We start from the raw sequence: 15,958 nt of genomic DNA, 5'->3' as shown, positions 1-15,958 counted from the left end.
TCCCCCTCATTTTTTTCTCTTTTCCCCCTCATTTTTTTTCTCTTTTCCCCCTCAATTTTTTCCTCATTTCCCCCTCAATTTTTTCCTCATTTCCCCCTCAATTTTTCTTCTCATTTCCCCCTCAATTTTTTCTGATTTCCCCCTCATTTTTTTCTCTTTTCCCCCTCATTTTTTTTCTCATTTCCCCCTCAATTTTTTCTCATTTTCCCTTCAATTTTTTTCTCATTTCCCCCTCAATTTTTCTCTTTTTCCCCCTCAATTTCTTCTCATTTCCCCCTCAATTTTTTTCCTCATTTTCCCCTCAATTTTTTCTCATTTCCCTCAATTTTTTCTTTTTTCCCCTCAATTTTTTCTCATTTTCCCTTCAATTTTTTCTCATTTTCCCTTCAATTTTTTCTCATTTTCCCTTCAATTTTTTCTCATTTTCCCCCTCATTTTTTTTTCTCTTTTCCCCCACATTTTTTTTCTCTTTTTTCCCCCTCATTTTTTTCTCATTTTCCCTTCAATTTTTTCTCATTTTCCCTTCAATTTTTCCTCATTTCCCCCTCCATTTTTTCCTCATTTCCCCCTCCATTTTTTCTTTTTCCCTTCAATTTTTTCTCATTTTCCCTTCAATTTTTTCTCATTTCCCTTCAATTATTTTTTCTCATTTTCCCTTCAATTTTTTCTCATTTTCCCTTCAATTTTTTCTCATTTTCCCCTCAATTTTTTCTCATTTCCCCCTCAATTTTTTTCCTCATTTTCCCCTCAATTTTTTCTCATTTCCCTCAATTTTTTCTTTTTTCCCCCTCAATTTCTTCTCTTTTCCCCCTCATTTTCTTCTCTTTTCCCCCTCATTTTTTTCTCTTTTTTCCCCCTCATTTTTTTCTCATTTTCCCCTCATTTTTTTCTCTTTTCCCCCTCAATTTTTTCTCTTTTCCCCCTCAATTTTTTCCTCATTTCCCCCTCAATTTTTTTCTCTTTTCCCCCTCCATTTTTTCTTTTTCCCTTCAATTTTTTCTCTTTTCCCCCTCAATTTTTTCTCATTTCCCTTCAATTTTTTCTCATTTTCCCCTCATTTTTTTCTCATTTCCCCCTCAATTTTTTCCTCATTTCCCCCTCAATTTTTTCCTCATTTCCCCCTCCATTTTTTCCTCATTTCCCCCTCCATTTTTTCTCATTTTCCCTTCAATTTTTTCTCATTTTCCCCTCAATTTCTTCTCTTTTTTCCCCCTCAATTTCTTCTCTTTTTTTCCCCCTCAATTTCTTCTCTTTTTCCCCCTCAATTTCTTCTCTTTTTCCCCCTCAATTTCTTCTCTTTTTTTCCCCCTCAATTTCTTCTCTTTTTTCCCCCTCAATTTCTTCTCTTTTTTTCCCCCTCAATTTCTTCTCTTTTTCCCCCTCAATTTCTTCTCTTTTTCCCCCTCAATTTCTTCTCTTTTTTTCCCCCTCAATTTCTTCTCTTTTTTCCCCCTCAATTTCTTCTCTTTTTTCCCCCTCAATTTCTTCTCATTTCCCTTCAATTTTTTCTCATTTTCCCTCAATTTTTTCTCATTTCCCCCCTCAATTTTTTCTCATTTTCCCTCAATTTTTCTCTCATTTCCCCCTCAATTTTTTCTCATTTTCCCTTCAATCTTTTCTCATTTCCCCTCAATTTCTCCCTTTCCTTCCATTCCCCCCTTTCTTTCTCTCCTTTTCCTCCCCCTCCCCATAAAACCACACAAACACTTCAAATTGTTTTTTTTTTCTTGTTTCTCTGTCTGTTTTTTTCTCTTTATTTTTAAAAAACAAATCAGTGGAATAAAACGGTTTGTGGCAAAAAAAAAAAAGAAAAAGAAAAAAAAAAGAAAACCATCCTCATTGTTAAAGAAACTGAGCCCAAATCCATCCAATAATCCCAACTCCACGTCCCTCCTGCCAGGGGGAACAGGGAAGAACATGGATTAGAAGAGGAGAGGGAGGGGGAAAAGGCAAAACTCAGCTGAAAAGAGGAAAAACAATATCACAGAAAGTACAATTTTTTTACCTAAATAGCCTGAAATCGTCTTGGAGGAGCAGCAGCACCTTTGGGTGGCCCCAAACTGATGATGCAGCACCTCAAATTCAGCTCCATCACCCCAAAAATCCCCCCCAAAAAAACCCAAAACCCAACAGAATTATCCACTGTGAGTCCCCCAGCCCAGCGAGGGGGATTGGAGAGGGAAGAAGGAAATCTCCAAGTTCTAAAGGACAGCAAAAAAATTCATGGAAGATCAAGGATTAAAAACAAACAAAAATAATAATCATAAAATCAGTCACAACCCCAAAGCTTTGGGACTGGTGAGGTCTGGAGCTTCAACAACTAATGGCCACTTTAAAAAGTGAAAACAAAGCCCATAAAATCTATTTTTAAAGAACATTTTTCTTTGGAAAAAGAGAGTAATTTTTTCTTTTTTTTTTTTTTCCTTTTTTTATTTTTTATTTTTTAATTTTTTTCCCCCTAAACTACAGCCTGTGGAGTTGCCACTACCTACAGTTCATCTATTGCCTAAGAGGTAGATAAACAAAACTGACTTGGTTATATAGAAGGTCGTGGCCCGGGATGGGGCCCGGGTGCTCCAAGGGCACCAGCCATTCCAGGCTCTTGGAATATCACGGCATTCCCGGCGGCTTTTCCCTCCTCTGGAGCCACCCAAAAGTTTGCTGGGTTCTGATTCATCCACCAAATCCAACAGAGGCACAGGGACAGGGTGGTGGTTTAAGGCCAGATTTCCTCCTGAAGTCAAGGAATTCCATCCCGGGCTGGATCCGGATGTGCTTCCAACGAACCGGCGGGATTGGGCGGGTAACGAACGCTCCAGAAATTGGGGGCATTTTCAGGATTCCTTCCTGCCCTGATTCCAGTCAGTCCCATCGATTTCCTGGGATGAGGCACCAAGTGATGGGAGAGCTCCAGCAATTGGGGGCATTTTCAGGATTCCTTCCTGCCCTGATTCCAGTCAGTCCCATCGATTTCCTGGGATGAGGCACCAAGTGATGGGAGAGCTCCAGCAATTGGGGGCATTTTCAGGATTCCTTCCTGCCCTGATTCCAGTCAGTCCCATCGATTTCCTGGGATGAGGCACCAAGTGATGGGAGAGCCGAGCGCCGTTCCGTGCTCCGGATCAGCCCTTCCCTTCCCCAACACGCCTGGAAACTCCTTCCTGCCGGACTTGGTGTGGATTTGCACAGACCAATTCCCCAAAAATGCCTTCAGCTGTTGTACATCCTGACTCCTGGGGCTTAATTAATGATTAATTCTGGATTTAAGGAAAAAATATCCCTTTGGGAATGGGCTTGTGCTGATCCACAGCACCCAAATCCTCTCCATGGGTTTGGATGCTCCGGAGGGGATGGGATGGGATGTGGAGCATCCCAGTGCCGTGGTCTGCCAAAGTGTTCCACCAGAGCCTGGGAGAGCATCCCAACATTCCTGTGGAGCATCCCAGTGCCATGATCTGCCAGAGTGTTCCAGCAGAGCCTGGGAGAGCATCCCAACATTCCTGTGGAGCATCCCAGTGCTGTGGTCTGCCAAAGTGTTCCAGCAGAGCCTGGGAGAGCATCCCAGTGCCATGGTCTGGAGCAGCATTCCAACATGGCAGAGCAGAGCATCCCACCATCCCAGTGGAACATCCCCTGGTCCACCAGAGCATCCCAGTGCCATGATTCCAGCAGAACATCCTGCCATGGTCCAACAGAGCATCCCACCAGCCTGGCAAAGCATCCCATGGTTTGGCCAAGCATCCTGCCATGGGGGCCTGTGGAGGAGGCTGTTCCAAGGTATTCCATCTCCAACAAAAACTGCAGGAATTCTCTGCCACAGCCACAAAGCAGCAGGGAGCAAATGCACACCAGAGCCAGCCCAGGGCTGACCATCCAGGGCTCCACAATTCTGCCCTCCTGGCATCCTCCAGAGCCTTCCTCAGCTCTCCTCCTCCTCTCCCATCACCACACTGTGATGCCAGAAATTCCTCCCCACTTCCTGGGGGGGATCCCTGCTGAGCTGGGGGTGCTGTAGGGGAGGTCCTGCCATGGGGGGTGAGGAGGGACCCCCATTCATCCCCCAGGACCCCCATCCATCCCCCAGGACCCCCCAGCAGCTCTGAGGTAGTTTGCACGTGTGTGTCTCCAGCTCGCGGCACCTGCACGGCCTCCGAGAGAAAATTCCAGATTTTAGAGCCTCTGGCTGGTCTTGCTCTGCTCTGGATCTCAGCAAGGAGTTAAACACCAGAAAAAATTCAAATTAAAGTCAAAGCCTGAAGGAAGGTTGATTCAACCAAAGGGCAGATCTCTCCTCCCCACGTTGGTTTAAAGCCACTGTTGGTCATCCCAAGATAATTCCAGCCTTGATCAGTTATTCCCAAGCACTGCTCCGAGGTCAAATTCCAGGCTCCAAGTCCCCTGTCACCTCCAACCAACACCTGAAGCCTCCCAAGCTCAAGCACTGCTGGTTCCTGCTGCTCCCAAAGCAAATCCACAGCCAAATCCTGGCTAAAACCCTGGGAAAAATCCTGGCTAAAACCCCGGGAAAAGTCCCAGCCTGGGATGCTCAAATCCATCCGTGCCCCCTCAGGAGAAAAAGCCTTTCACAGGATCACACCCATTTCATCCAAACCAAAAAAGCTACAACAGGAACAAAAAGGAATTAAAAACAACCCAAGAAAATAAATGAGAACAACAACCCCCAGAAAACAAAAAAAAAAAAAACAAACAAGAAAATCCAGAACCTTCTCTGAAAACAAGAAAATTCCCCAAATATCCAAAAGCCTGTGCTGTGTGGAGCAGCAGGGACAGGGAGGGAAGAGCAAAAGGAATTAAATTAAGGAAATGTCTTCAACTGTCTTAGAGCAAGTCTGCGTTTCTGATGGATTTTCTCAGTCTAAAAAACCACTCAAAAAAGTTGGAGCTAGAAATTAAAAAAAAAAGAGGTTTTTTTTCTGGCACTGATTAACTACTTTTACTGCTTTTTCTTTTTTTTTTCTTCCTTTTCTTCTTTATACACTAAAAAAATAAAACCAAACCCAAACCCAAATGCCCAGGAAACATAAAGTGTAACTCAGAGGCAGTTTCTTTGCAATATTTACAGTGGATTTTCCTCTGGTTTGATTCCAGGAGACCATTCCATGCTCCTCAGGCGGGTCCAGGGAGGGAGAACGATCCCACTGCCGAGCCCACGGATGTTCCTGGAGGCTGGAAAAGCATCAGAGCTCAGGAGAGAAGAAGCACCAACTGGGATTTGGGATTCTTTGTTCCTTCTCTTCCAGCTGAACAGCAGAAGAGACTCTGAGGTGAACCCCCAAATCCAAATTTCTCCACGGCACGGCGGTGGCTCATCCCGGGATATGGCACCAAGTGGGAATTTCTTCATCCTCATCCCTGGGAATTAGGAGAGCAGCATCTCCCCAGAGAGGCACAACGTGCTTTGCTTTCCTTCTTGCACCAGCTCTGCCTCCAACTCCTCCCAGCATCCAGCAGAAATTCCCAATCCTGCCTGGAGCCTCCCTACATCCCCTGGCCCAAATTAGGAGCTTCTTTCCTCATCCCACAGATATTCCAGGGCACAGCCAACCCCCTGGATGGGGCAGGGCTGGGGCTGCTCCTTGTTCACAGAGCACAAAAATTCAAAGGAATAAAATAACCCCAAATTCCTCCTACTGAGAGGAAAACAAGGAGCTGATGGTCCCTAATTTTGGGTTCCCCTGAATTCCCTTTTATTGGCACAAAGAGAGTGGACAGAGGAGCTACTGCAGGCCTGGGAATTCTTCCTGCTGCTTTTGGGGCTCACTAGGGAATTTTTCCCTTCTTGCTCATTCCAGGCTGGATCCATCTCACTCCCATCTCCTGCCACCCAGCCATGCTGGGATCCCACTTAATCCCTCTTTCCCTCTTCCCAGCTCCAGAGAAAGACAGGAGATACTTGGGAGGCTTTTTCCTTACTGCAAATCACTTTATATAAATAATTCCCCTCGGGAAAACAACGAGATTCCCCCCCAAGGCCACACAGCACCGACCGCTCCGAAACGACGGCAACGGGAGCGGCTGGAGGGTGGGGGAAAAGCATCAAAGATTTCCCTGAATCATCAGATTTTTTTTAGGTCAAGATCTTCTCACTGCAACAACCAGATCAACAGGATTGCTTGGGGTGGGATTTGGGAATTCTTTTTTTTTTTTTTTGTGTTTTATCCTTCAATTGTACAGCTGGAACCAGTTCTCAAACCGCTTGCTGTCGGAAAAGACAAGAATTATAATCACCGATGTCTGAATATGCTGCTCTGTGCAAGGCTGGAAACAAAAAGAGTAGAGAGCCAGAGATTTCAAGTATTAAATCATTTTTTTCCTAGGACAAATTTAAAAAAAAAAAAATCAAAGAAAAATGAGGAAAACCCATGGAAGCCCCTCTCCCACCACCCCACGGGGCAGGAGCTGCTGGTTGGGCATTGCCAAGCCCCAGTTTTGCTCCTTTGACCCCAAATTTATGGGAAAAAAGGCTCAGTCCTTCCCCGCTGCCAGTAATGGGTGGATTCCACACTCCTCTCACCCCAAATATTCAAAGAGTTGTGGGGTGGTGGGATGGGCACAGCAGCACCCAAAGTCAATTTAACCACCATGGAATTCTTGATTTTTTTTTTCCCCCTAACATTCAAGCAATTGAATTTTCCTGCAGGTACAGTGAAAAAAAAAAAAAAAGCAAATGGGACTTAAAAAATAAAAACACCCTGTGAACATTTTGGAGCAGGGAGAGGCTCATCCCCCTGGTCCTCAGGGTGGGATTTGTCCTCTCTCTCTCCCCCTTCCATGTGCGTTTCTATTAAAAAAAAAAAATCGGCTCCCACTAATGCATTAATTTCTCTCTCTCTCTCCTTCTCACTTTTTTTTTCTTTTTTTTTAATAAGGTTTTTTTTTTAAGTTTTATTATTTAAATTGCTTTTTTTTCTCTTTTTTTTTTTCCTCGGTAAAACGGAGGCAAATCTCTGTAAAACATTTCACAGCATCATAGTGGAGAAGATGGTTCGACGCCGCCCCCGCGGCAACACGGCGGGTCGGGCCCTTTGGGTTCTGGGATTTATAGAAATATAGAAATATAGATATATTTATATATGGCTTGCAAGTGTTTGAAAATAAATTGCCTGAGCTGGTGTGGTTTAAATACCAGCAAACCCCTTGTACCCCACTTTGCATAGTCAATGCTGCCTAGGAGTCCGTCCTCACATCCTGGGAGTGGAAGATTTCTGATCCCAAAGCTCTTGGATCCATTGATTTCTCACTGGAGTTGGATTGAGAAAAGCCTTTCAGCCAGTGGCAGGTTTTGGTTTGGGGTTGTTGGTTTGTTTTTATCACCCTCCCCCTCTTGAATTTAATAATTAAAAAAAAAAAAAAAGGAAAAAGGAAAGAAATTAAGTTCGCCCAAATTAAGTTCCCCCAACTTAAGTTTTCCCAACACTTGTTTCCTCCAACTTAAGTTTTCCCCAACAACTTAAGGTTTCCCCAACAACTTAAGGTTTCCCCAACAACTTAAGGTTTCCCCAACAACTTAAGTTTCCCCCCAACTTAAGTTTTCCCAACACTTGTTTCCCCCCAACTTAACTTTCCCCCAACTTAAGTTTCCCCCCCCAACTTAAATTTTCCCCCCCAACTTAAATTTCCCCCCCCAACTTAAATTTCCCCCCCCAACTTAAGTTTTCCCAACACTTGTTACCCCCAACTTAAGTTTTACCTCAACTTGTTTTCCCTCAACTTGTTTTCCCCAACTTGTTTTTCCCCAACTTAAGTTCCCCCCAACTTAAGTTTCCCCCCAACTTAAGTTTCCCCCCAACTTAAGTTTCCCCCAACAACTTAAGTTTCCCCCAACAACTTAAGTTTTCCCAACTTTTCACCCAACTTAAGTTCCCCCCAACTTAAGTTTCCCCCCAACTTAAGTTTCCCCCCCAACTTAAGTTTCCCCCCCAACTTAAGTTTCCCCCCCAACTTAAGTTTCCCCAACACTTGTTACCCCCAACTTAAGTTTCCCCCCAACTTAAGTTTCCCCCCAACTTAAGTTTCCCCCCAACTTAAGTTTCCCCCCCAACTTAAGTTTCCCCCCCAACTTAAGTTTCCCCCCCAACTTAAGTTTCCCCCAACTTAAGTTTTTCCCCAACTTAAGTTTTTCCCCAACTTAAGTTTTTCCCCAACTTAAGTTTCCCCCCAACTTTTAAGTTTCCCCAAACAACTTAAGTTTCCCCCAACAACTTAAGTTTTCCCAACACTTGCTTCCCCCAACAACTTAAGTTTCCCCCAACTTAAGTTTTCCCAACACTTGTTACCCCCAACTTAAGTTTTCCCAACACTTGTTTCCTCCAACTTAAGTTTTCCCAACTTTTCACCCAACTTAAGTTTTCCTCAACTTAAGTTTTCCCCCAACACCTTAAGTTTCCCCCAACTTAAGTTTTCCCCCAACTTAAGTTTTCCCAACACTTGTTACCCCCAACTTAAGTTTTCCCCCAACTTGTTTTTCCCCAACTTAAGTTTCCCCCCAACAACTTAAGTTTTCCCAACTTAAGTTCCCCCCAACTAGAAGAAAACAACTGGTGGGTTCCAATTTGTTGTCCAAGGTCTCGAAGAGTCGCGACATGTGACAGCTCTTGTGTTGTGGTGAAATCCCTCAACTGGCTTGAAAAGGCCAAAAATTAAATTTCAAATCGAGAAGCTGCTGCCATCTTTTCCACTATGTCTGGAATTCCTGTCGTTCTCCATAGAGAGCTCATAACACTTGGTTACCTGCACATAACTCCTGGCTCATAAGAAATTATGAAACTTAACTTCTCTTTTCATTAAAAAAATAAAATATTCAAGACTATCAGCTTTTATATAAAATATCAGCAAGCCCCCCAAAACAACAACAAAAAAAAATAACCAAAACAACAAACAAAAAAAAAAAAATCAATTGCTGAGGTAACTTCATACCTTGAGGTAGCTTTTTTTTTTATCTTTTCTCTTCTTTTTTTTTGTTTTTTTTTTTCCTTTGTTTTGTTTTTTTTTTTCCTGTCTCATCTCTCACTGCTCAAACACACAGCAATACCTGGCCTTCCCCCACAGCTCCCTGGTGTTGCAGAATTCCAGGACAGTACCTGCTGCCACATTCCCTTCCCAACGAGCCACCTGCTTTCCTGATATGCTCCAAGAGCTGAATCCAAGCCAGGTTTGGCTTTGCCTTTTTTTTTTTTTTTTTAATCTTATTTTTTGGAGGATGCTCCCAGGAAAACTCCTGCTCCGAAGGGCTGGTCTCCACCAAATCAACAGTAAAAGCATCAGTGTGAGTTTTCTTCCAAATTCCCTCTTTTTAGCCTCCTGGGGGTCGATCCCAGGGATCCAGCACCATCCCTCTGCCTCAGAATTATCCCTAATTTTTTGCTTTTCCATCCTCCCAACTCCAGTTTTGGGGGGAAAGCGGCGAAATTCCCCGTTTTTGGCTGGATTTGCAGCAGAAAAGGCGGAGCTGGAGCTGCCCCACCGTGGAGACAAACCCTTTTCCTGCCTGGGAGAGGCACTGGCAGCAGCTACTGACCCTTCCCAAATAATCCACATGAAAACCAAACCCTTACAAACCTCCCTAAAGTACAAAATCCACGGAAGAGTGACGGGAATCAGTTACATTCCTTTGACCTTTATATTTGGTTTTGTCTCATGAGAACAGTTTTTTTGCAGAAAGGAGAGTGGGGGGGTGTTGGTGGGTTGTTGTTTTTTTTTTCCATTAAATAATAATAATTAAAAAAAAATCTCTTTTTCAGCTCATAAAAATGTGCCAAATTTCAGGAATAGTTTTTTTCCCCACCTTGAGAGATTTGGAGCAGGGGGATAAAACATAAATAACCCCAGGGATGTTGGGGTGAGTTTGGCATCTCCCCACTTTGCTGATTAAATATTCCCTGGGGAATTCTGCACCCCATGAGCCTCCAGCTCCCTCCTGACCCCCCAGACCATTCTGCACTGAGTTCCCATTGTCTGATTACTAAGGAGATGAGGATTAATTCCATGTTTTTCCACCAAAAAGGGATTTTTTTGCCTTTTTTTCCTTTTTTTTTTTGTTTTTTTTTGGTGGTGACTTATTGCTGTTCCTGAAGGGAGGAGGGAAAACCAAAGCCCTTCCTTCCCTCCTTCCCTTCCCAGGCCTCATCTCTAGGACAGGTTGTTGTCACCTCCACACTGGGAAAAAGGAGGAAAATGAGGAAAATTGTCTCATGTCCCATTTCTGCCGTTATTTCATAGGCTTAAAAAAAAAAATTAAAAAAAAAATCCTTTCAACTCATCTAAACTGAAAAGAAACATCCAAACAACCAAAAGAGGAAAAAAAAATCCTGAAAAAATCAAGGTGTTCTCTTGGCTTCTAAGGAATTCCAAGGCACTGCAGGGGAAGGAGGATCTGCCATCCCACTGGATCTGAGGCTGGAATGGGGCAGAGCTCCCAAGGGATTGGGATCCAGCTGGTGGGGCTTTGGTGGCTTCTCGTTACCACTGTGGGTTGGGAAAAGTCCAGTGGAATTGCTCTTGGAAAAAAAAATTAAATGGGGGGTTGGGGAAGTAGGGAAAAGTTAAAAATGGGGGGAAAAAATAGGGAAAAAAAAAAAAAAGGGAAATAAAGAAGGCAGGAATAAGAGGGGAAAATTAAAAAAAAAGGAAAATAAAAAAAAGGAAAATTAAAATGTAAAAAAGGAAAATAAAAAAATTAAAAAGGGAAATAAAAATAAAATATAAAAAAGGAAAATAAAAAAGAAAATATAAAAAGAAATAAAAAAGGAAAATAAAAATCAAATATAGAATGGAAAATTAAAAAAGGAAAATAAAATAAAAATAAAAAGGGAAAATAAAAATAAAAAAGGAAAATAAAAAAGGAAAATAAAAACTGAAAAATAAAATAAAAAAGAAAATAAAAAGAAAAGAAAAAAGAAAAGAAAAAAGAAAAGAAAAAAGAAAAGAAAAAAGAAAAGAAAAAAGAAAAATAAAAGAAAAATAAAATAAAAAAGAAAATAAAAAAGAAAATAAAAAAGAAAATAAAAATAAAATAAAAATAAAATAAAAAATAAAATAAAAAATAAAATAAAAAATAAAATAAAAAATAAAATAAAAAATAAAATTAAAAAAATAAAATAAAAATAAAATAAAAAATAAAATGAAATTTAAAACTCAGAAAAAAATAGGAAAAAAGAAAAAATATGGGAAAATAAAAAGATAGGGAAAAAACTAAACAAATAAGGAATAAAAAGTAAAAAAAAAATAGGGGAAATGAGAGGGGGAAAAAGCCCAAAACATGAAAACAACAAAAATAGGGAAGACTTAAAATAGGAAGAAACTAATCCAAGATAAATGCTCCAGAGGGTCTCTGTTGCTCTGGGAATGCCCAACCAGCCCCACAGAAGGAGCTTGGGGAGACGCAGCCGGGATGGGGCCTCCAGAGGCTGCTCAAAGAGGGGGCAAAGGCTGGAGGGACCCGGGGCCAGGGGAGGGCCCAGCATTCCAGGGGGGCCTCGGCATTCCAGGGGGAGACCCGGGGACTCTGCTCCGTCCCCCCCGGAATGGGCCCCGCCCCGGCAGCACCTCTGGGTCATTTTCGTAGCTGTCCCTGCACGTGGAGCGAAAAACGGATCCAATGGTTTGTTCCCTACCCATCTACCTCGGAAGCCAATCAAACTGCCTTTAATTAGTGAAAGATTCCCGTCTGTCTACGGTAACTGATTCCAGCCACTCTTAGGCCCGGCCTTGGCGTGTGCCGCTTCCCGCGCCGCTGGCGCTGCCGCTCCTATTTCCTCCGCGCCTGTGTCTGGCCGCTCTGTCCCTTCTGGTGCTGCTGCTTCACCTGGGCCAGGATGTCCCGGATCTTGCGCTGAGCCATCTGGGAATAACAAGCATGGAATGGGTTGGGTTGGGTTGGGTTGGGTGGGATCTTAAAGCCCACCCAGTGACACCCCGTGCCATGGGCAGGGACACCTCCCACCAGCCCAGGGTGCTCCAAGCCCTGTCCAACCTGGCCTGGGACACTCCCAGGGATGGGGCAGCCACAGCTCCTCTGGGAAATCCATCCCAGCCCCTCACCACCCTCACAGGGAGGAATTCCTGCCCAATATCCCATCTGTCCCTGCCCTCTGGCAGTGGGAACCCATTCCCTGTGCCATGTCCCTCCATCCCTTGTCCCTCTCCAGCTCTCCTGGAGCTCCTTTGGGCACTGGAAGGGACTCTGAGGTCTCTGGTTCTAAACCCAGCCTAGAACATCCTCCAACTCCATGGAATCACAGGATTCCAGAATGGTTTGGAATGGAGGGAAACTTAAGGATCCCACCCCTGCCATGGGCAGGGACACCTCCCACCATCCCAGGGTGCTCCAAGCCCCATCCAACCTGGCCTGGGACACTCCCAGGGATAGAGCAGCTGCAGCTTCTCTGGGAAATCCATTCCAGCCCCTCCCCACCCTCACAGGGAAGGATTTCTCCCCAGTATTCCATCTAACCCTGACCCCTCTGGCAGTGGGAAGCCATTTCCCCTTGTCCTGTCACTCCAAGCCCCTGGAAATAAATTAGTCTCTCCATGTTCCCTGTGGGCTCCCTTCAGGTACTGGAAGGTCACAATTAGGTCACCATGAAGCTCTTCTTTTCCAGATTAAACAATCCCGATTCTCTCAGACTTTCCTCACAGGAGAGGAAAGGGTGAAGCTGGAGGGGAACCCCAGGGACACTGAGACCTCAGAAATGAGGGGAAACAGCTTTGCTTGTCCTGGAAGATACCACAGTGCTCAGCTGGGCTGGGTGATGGCTCCTGGAAACCCCTTACTGTCCTATTTTTGGTGGTTTTCCCTCCAGAAGTTGGGTTTGGGAGGTGACACTGTCTGTTTGTTCTCCCTGCTCCTCACACCACCCCACATGGCAAAAGGCACAGCTCACCATCACATCACCCACTTCTGCCGACACCACCAGCCAGGCATGGAACAAAACTTCCACAGGAGGATGCACAAACATGGACACAACCCCATGGGAGCCTCTGGAGAACCCCCCAGTGGCAGAGCAGGAGCTCTGGGGCTGTACCTGGCTGGCATAGAAGTGCCCAATGATCTTCACGATGACCTGCTCGTTCTCGTCGGGCGTCTGGTCCCGCGGCACCACCACCTCGGCCGCCGTCAGGTTCTGCAGCTCGTTCACCTGTGGGGAAGGGGCAGAAAGGGTGAGTCCCTCTGGGAAATCCCAGCTATTCCACCAAGAAACCTGTCCCTGGGATGCCCCTGGGCACAGCCACCCTCCAGGGCAGTGCCATCCCCAGCCAAGGGTCACTCCCACTTACGGTCTTGCCCCCTTTGCCGATGACCCTTCCCGCGGCCGAGGCAGGGACACGGATGTGCGTCTCCAGCTTCACTTCCTCCTTCGGCCCAAAGAAGTTCTCCTCCTTCAGCTTCCCATAAATCCTGCCTTGTGCCTGTGGAGGGGATGGAGCATGGAGTCAGGTGCCAGCCAAGATGTCCCACCCCTGCATGTCCCCACCAGCTCAATGAGCTCCACCCCCAGGACCCAAGCTGGAACAGCATCCCACAAAATCCCAATTCCTTGGAGTTCCAAACCAGCTGAGCCCCCTGGGAGAGCTGATATTGGGTTTGCCAGCTGCAGATTAGGGGGGGGGGCTCAACGCTGGGGCCACCACCCTGCTCCTCCCTTCCCATCTCCACAGGGTGGCACAGAGGGACCCCCCAAATCCCCCACGGTGGTGGCAGCACAGGAGGACCTTGAACTGAGCTTCTGGAGGGCCCGTGATGACGACCATGCGCACTTTGGAGTCCGGCGTCTCCGGAGGGGCGATCTGGAGAGGGACAGAGACAGCGGTGGGCAGGATGGTGGCACCACAGAACCAGCCCCACCAAGGTGGGTGGCTTTCCCAGGAGCAGTGCCCCCAGCCTTGCAGGGGGTGACAGTGTGTTTGTGATCCCCTGATGTTTGAGGTAACTGATGAAGAGATTGATATGGAGCAGCTCAGAGTGTATCCCTGAAGGGAAGCATTTGGAGTGCATCCTTAGGGAAGGGAGAGCCACCTGTAGTGTGGGATATTTTGTAGCCAGTAGAACTTTTCCATGTGTGCCTGGAGAACTCACTAACCAACTGTGTGATGCCATGCTGGGTACAAGAGTAGATAAAAGGTGAAGTTATAACTAAAAAAGAAGTTCTAAGCTCTTTGTTCAAATCTTCTGCTGCCTGCTGTGCCTGATCCTCTTCTGGCTGTCACTAACACACCCCACCTTGACCCCTACAAGCCTGGGGAGGTGGTGGCACAACCAACAGTGACCTGAGTTACTCTCCTACTGCCACCTTAACCACAACTAAGCTCTGCACTCGTTCTTAAAACCAGTTTGAATCAGTAGCATTCCCACCACCTGGAGAACTGAATAAATAAAGATTAGGATGCCATCAGGGACTGGTTGGCTCCCTCTGAGCAGTGACCCAGCAAAGTCTGGAAGCAGTGGCATTTAATGAGCCAGTATAGTCACATTTCTGCACCAGGACAGCCCTACCTTGATAGAGGCACTTGCGAACCGGGAGAGCTGCTTGATGTGTTGGCCCTTCTTGCCGATGATGGCACCGACCGCCTGCGCGGGGATGAAGACGTGCACAGTCTCCTGCTCCGGAGGCTGCGGGAACAGCATGGAGGGCTCAGTGTCATCACTCTGGGCTCAGTGTCACCATTCTGGGCTCAGTGTCACCATTCCGGGCTCAGTGTCACCCTCCAACCCCCACGAGATGCCCACACCACTCCCAAGGGTGCAGGGCTGAGCCATCACAGGGGTATAAACCTTCTCCATCACCTTCACAGGACATTTAAAGGACCAGACCCTGCTCCCACACTGGACCTGCTGGCAGCAGGGGATGCTGGAGGCATCCTGGCCATCACACAGGTCTTCTCCACGCAGGAGGGACCCCTGAGCTGGAAGCAGGAGCAGTTTGAGCTGCCGGGTGTTCACCTACCATGAAGGAGCTGTAGGGGGCGGCCCCAGAGACGCTGCTCGGCGGCGGCGGCACCGCGTTGGAGGAGGCAGGGAAGAGGCCAACAGCAGCCAGGTTAAGGCCAGGGATGAGGTGGGATTGTAACTGAGGAGAGAAAAAGGTGTTGTTTTTACCAGGGCATCATCCCAGAGAGCTCCCAGCAGCCAAGGCAGGGCCAAGCCCACTCACACTCATGGCAGCCACGTCGTTCTCGTAGGCTTCTCTCACTTTCTTCATGATCTCCTGCTCTGCTTTGCAGCAGTTCTCGATGGACCCCTTCACTGTGATGGTCCTCTCAGGGTTGTACAGAGTGAGGTCCTGCAAGCTGGTGGGAAAGAGCATCAGCACCAAGACCCTGTGACACCAGGACCTTCACTGGGGTGTTGGGGACACAGGGGGTCACTGCCATGCTCAGAGTGGGGACCAACATCATGGTTTGCACTGGGAAATCCACTCTGCCTTCCCCAAAAATTTGATTTAAGAGTAAAACTCCAGTGCTGGGCATCAAACCAGCCCGGCCTGGGCTCTGCCAGGGGATGGGATGAGGGGACCAAGGGGATGGGGAGGGGACACCAAAGGGGACACTAAAGAGATGAGGAGTGGAATACAGAAAATATAACACCAAGGTTTGTAAGAGAGCTCTGGGGGCTAAAGCATCTCTGCCCACTCTCTTCCCACCACCTGCCTCCTCCTCTTCCTCCCCATCCTCCCCAGGCTGTGGAAGTCCTGCCCTGCTTTCCCCAAAGGAAACAAAGAGCCTTACGATGAGATGGTGATTTTTGTCTCCGTGTCCTGCTCCACTTTCTTCAAGTTCCTCCCTTCTTTGCCAATCAGGCGCCCCACGAAGTTGTTGTGGGCCAAGATTTTTAGAGGCACTTCATCAGCTCTTGAGAGAGGAATGGGGGGGGAAAAAACCCAGATGAAGGATCACAGCAGCCAGAAAAAGAGGGATTTGGTACAGGGGGATGAGGGGAGCT

At 46.3% G+C, this 15,958-nt stretch overlaps 1 protein-coding gene across 4 annotated transcripts in view; it reads right to left on the bottom strand.

The window, feature by feature from the left end:
• Positions 1 to 11,767: 11,767 nt before the first annotated feature.
• IGF2BP1 (insulin like growth factor 2 mRNA binding protein 1) overlaps positions 11,768 to 15,958 on the bottom strand; it is a 32,346-nt gene continuing 28,155 nt past the window's right edge. For 2 of the 4 annotated variants that reach the window (XM_071577126.1, XM_071577127.1), the window contains 9 exons: positions 15,745 to 15,867; positions 15,171 to 15,306; positions 14,964 to 15,086; positions 14,849 to 14,851; positions 14,513 to 14,629; positions 13,732 to 13,806; positions 13,297 to 13,428; positions 13,044 to 13,157; positions 11,768 to 11,860 (listed from right to left, as the gene is read on the bottom strand). In XM_071577126.1, the coding sequence (XP_071433227.1) occupies positions 11,768 to 11,860; positions 13,044 to 13,157; positions 13,297 to 13,428; positions 13,732 to 13,806; positions 14,513 to 14,629; positions 14,849 to 14,851; positions 14,964 to 15,086; positions 15,171 to 15,306; positions 15,745 to 15,867 (916 nt within the window). Of the gene's footprint in view, positions 11,861 to 13,043; positions 13,158 to 13,296; positions 13,429 to 13,731; positions 13,807 to 14,512; positions 14,651 to 14,848; positions 14,852 to 14,963; positions 15,087 to 15,170; positions 15,307 to 15,744; positions 15,868 to 15,958 lie in introns of all 4 variants that reach the window. The other 2 variants (XM_071577124.1, XM_071577125.1) reach the window with 2 other exon arrangements.

This window comes from Pithys albifrons, chromosome 25 (genome assembly GCF_047495875.1).
Source record: "Pithys albifrons albifrons isolate INPA30051 chromosome 25, PitAlb_v1, whole genome shotgun sequence".
Lineage (NCBI taxonomy): Eukaryota > Metazoa > Chordata > Aves > Passeriformes > Thamnophilidae > Pithys > Pithys albifrons.
This window is presented reverse-complemented; position numbering and strand designations above follow the sequence as displayed.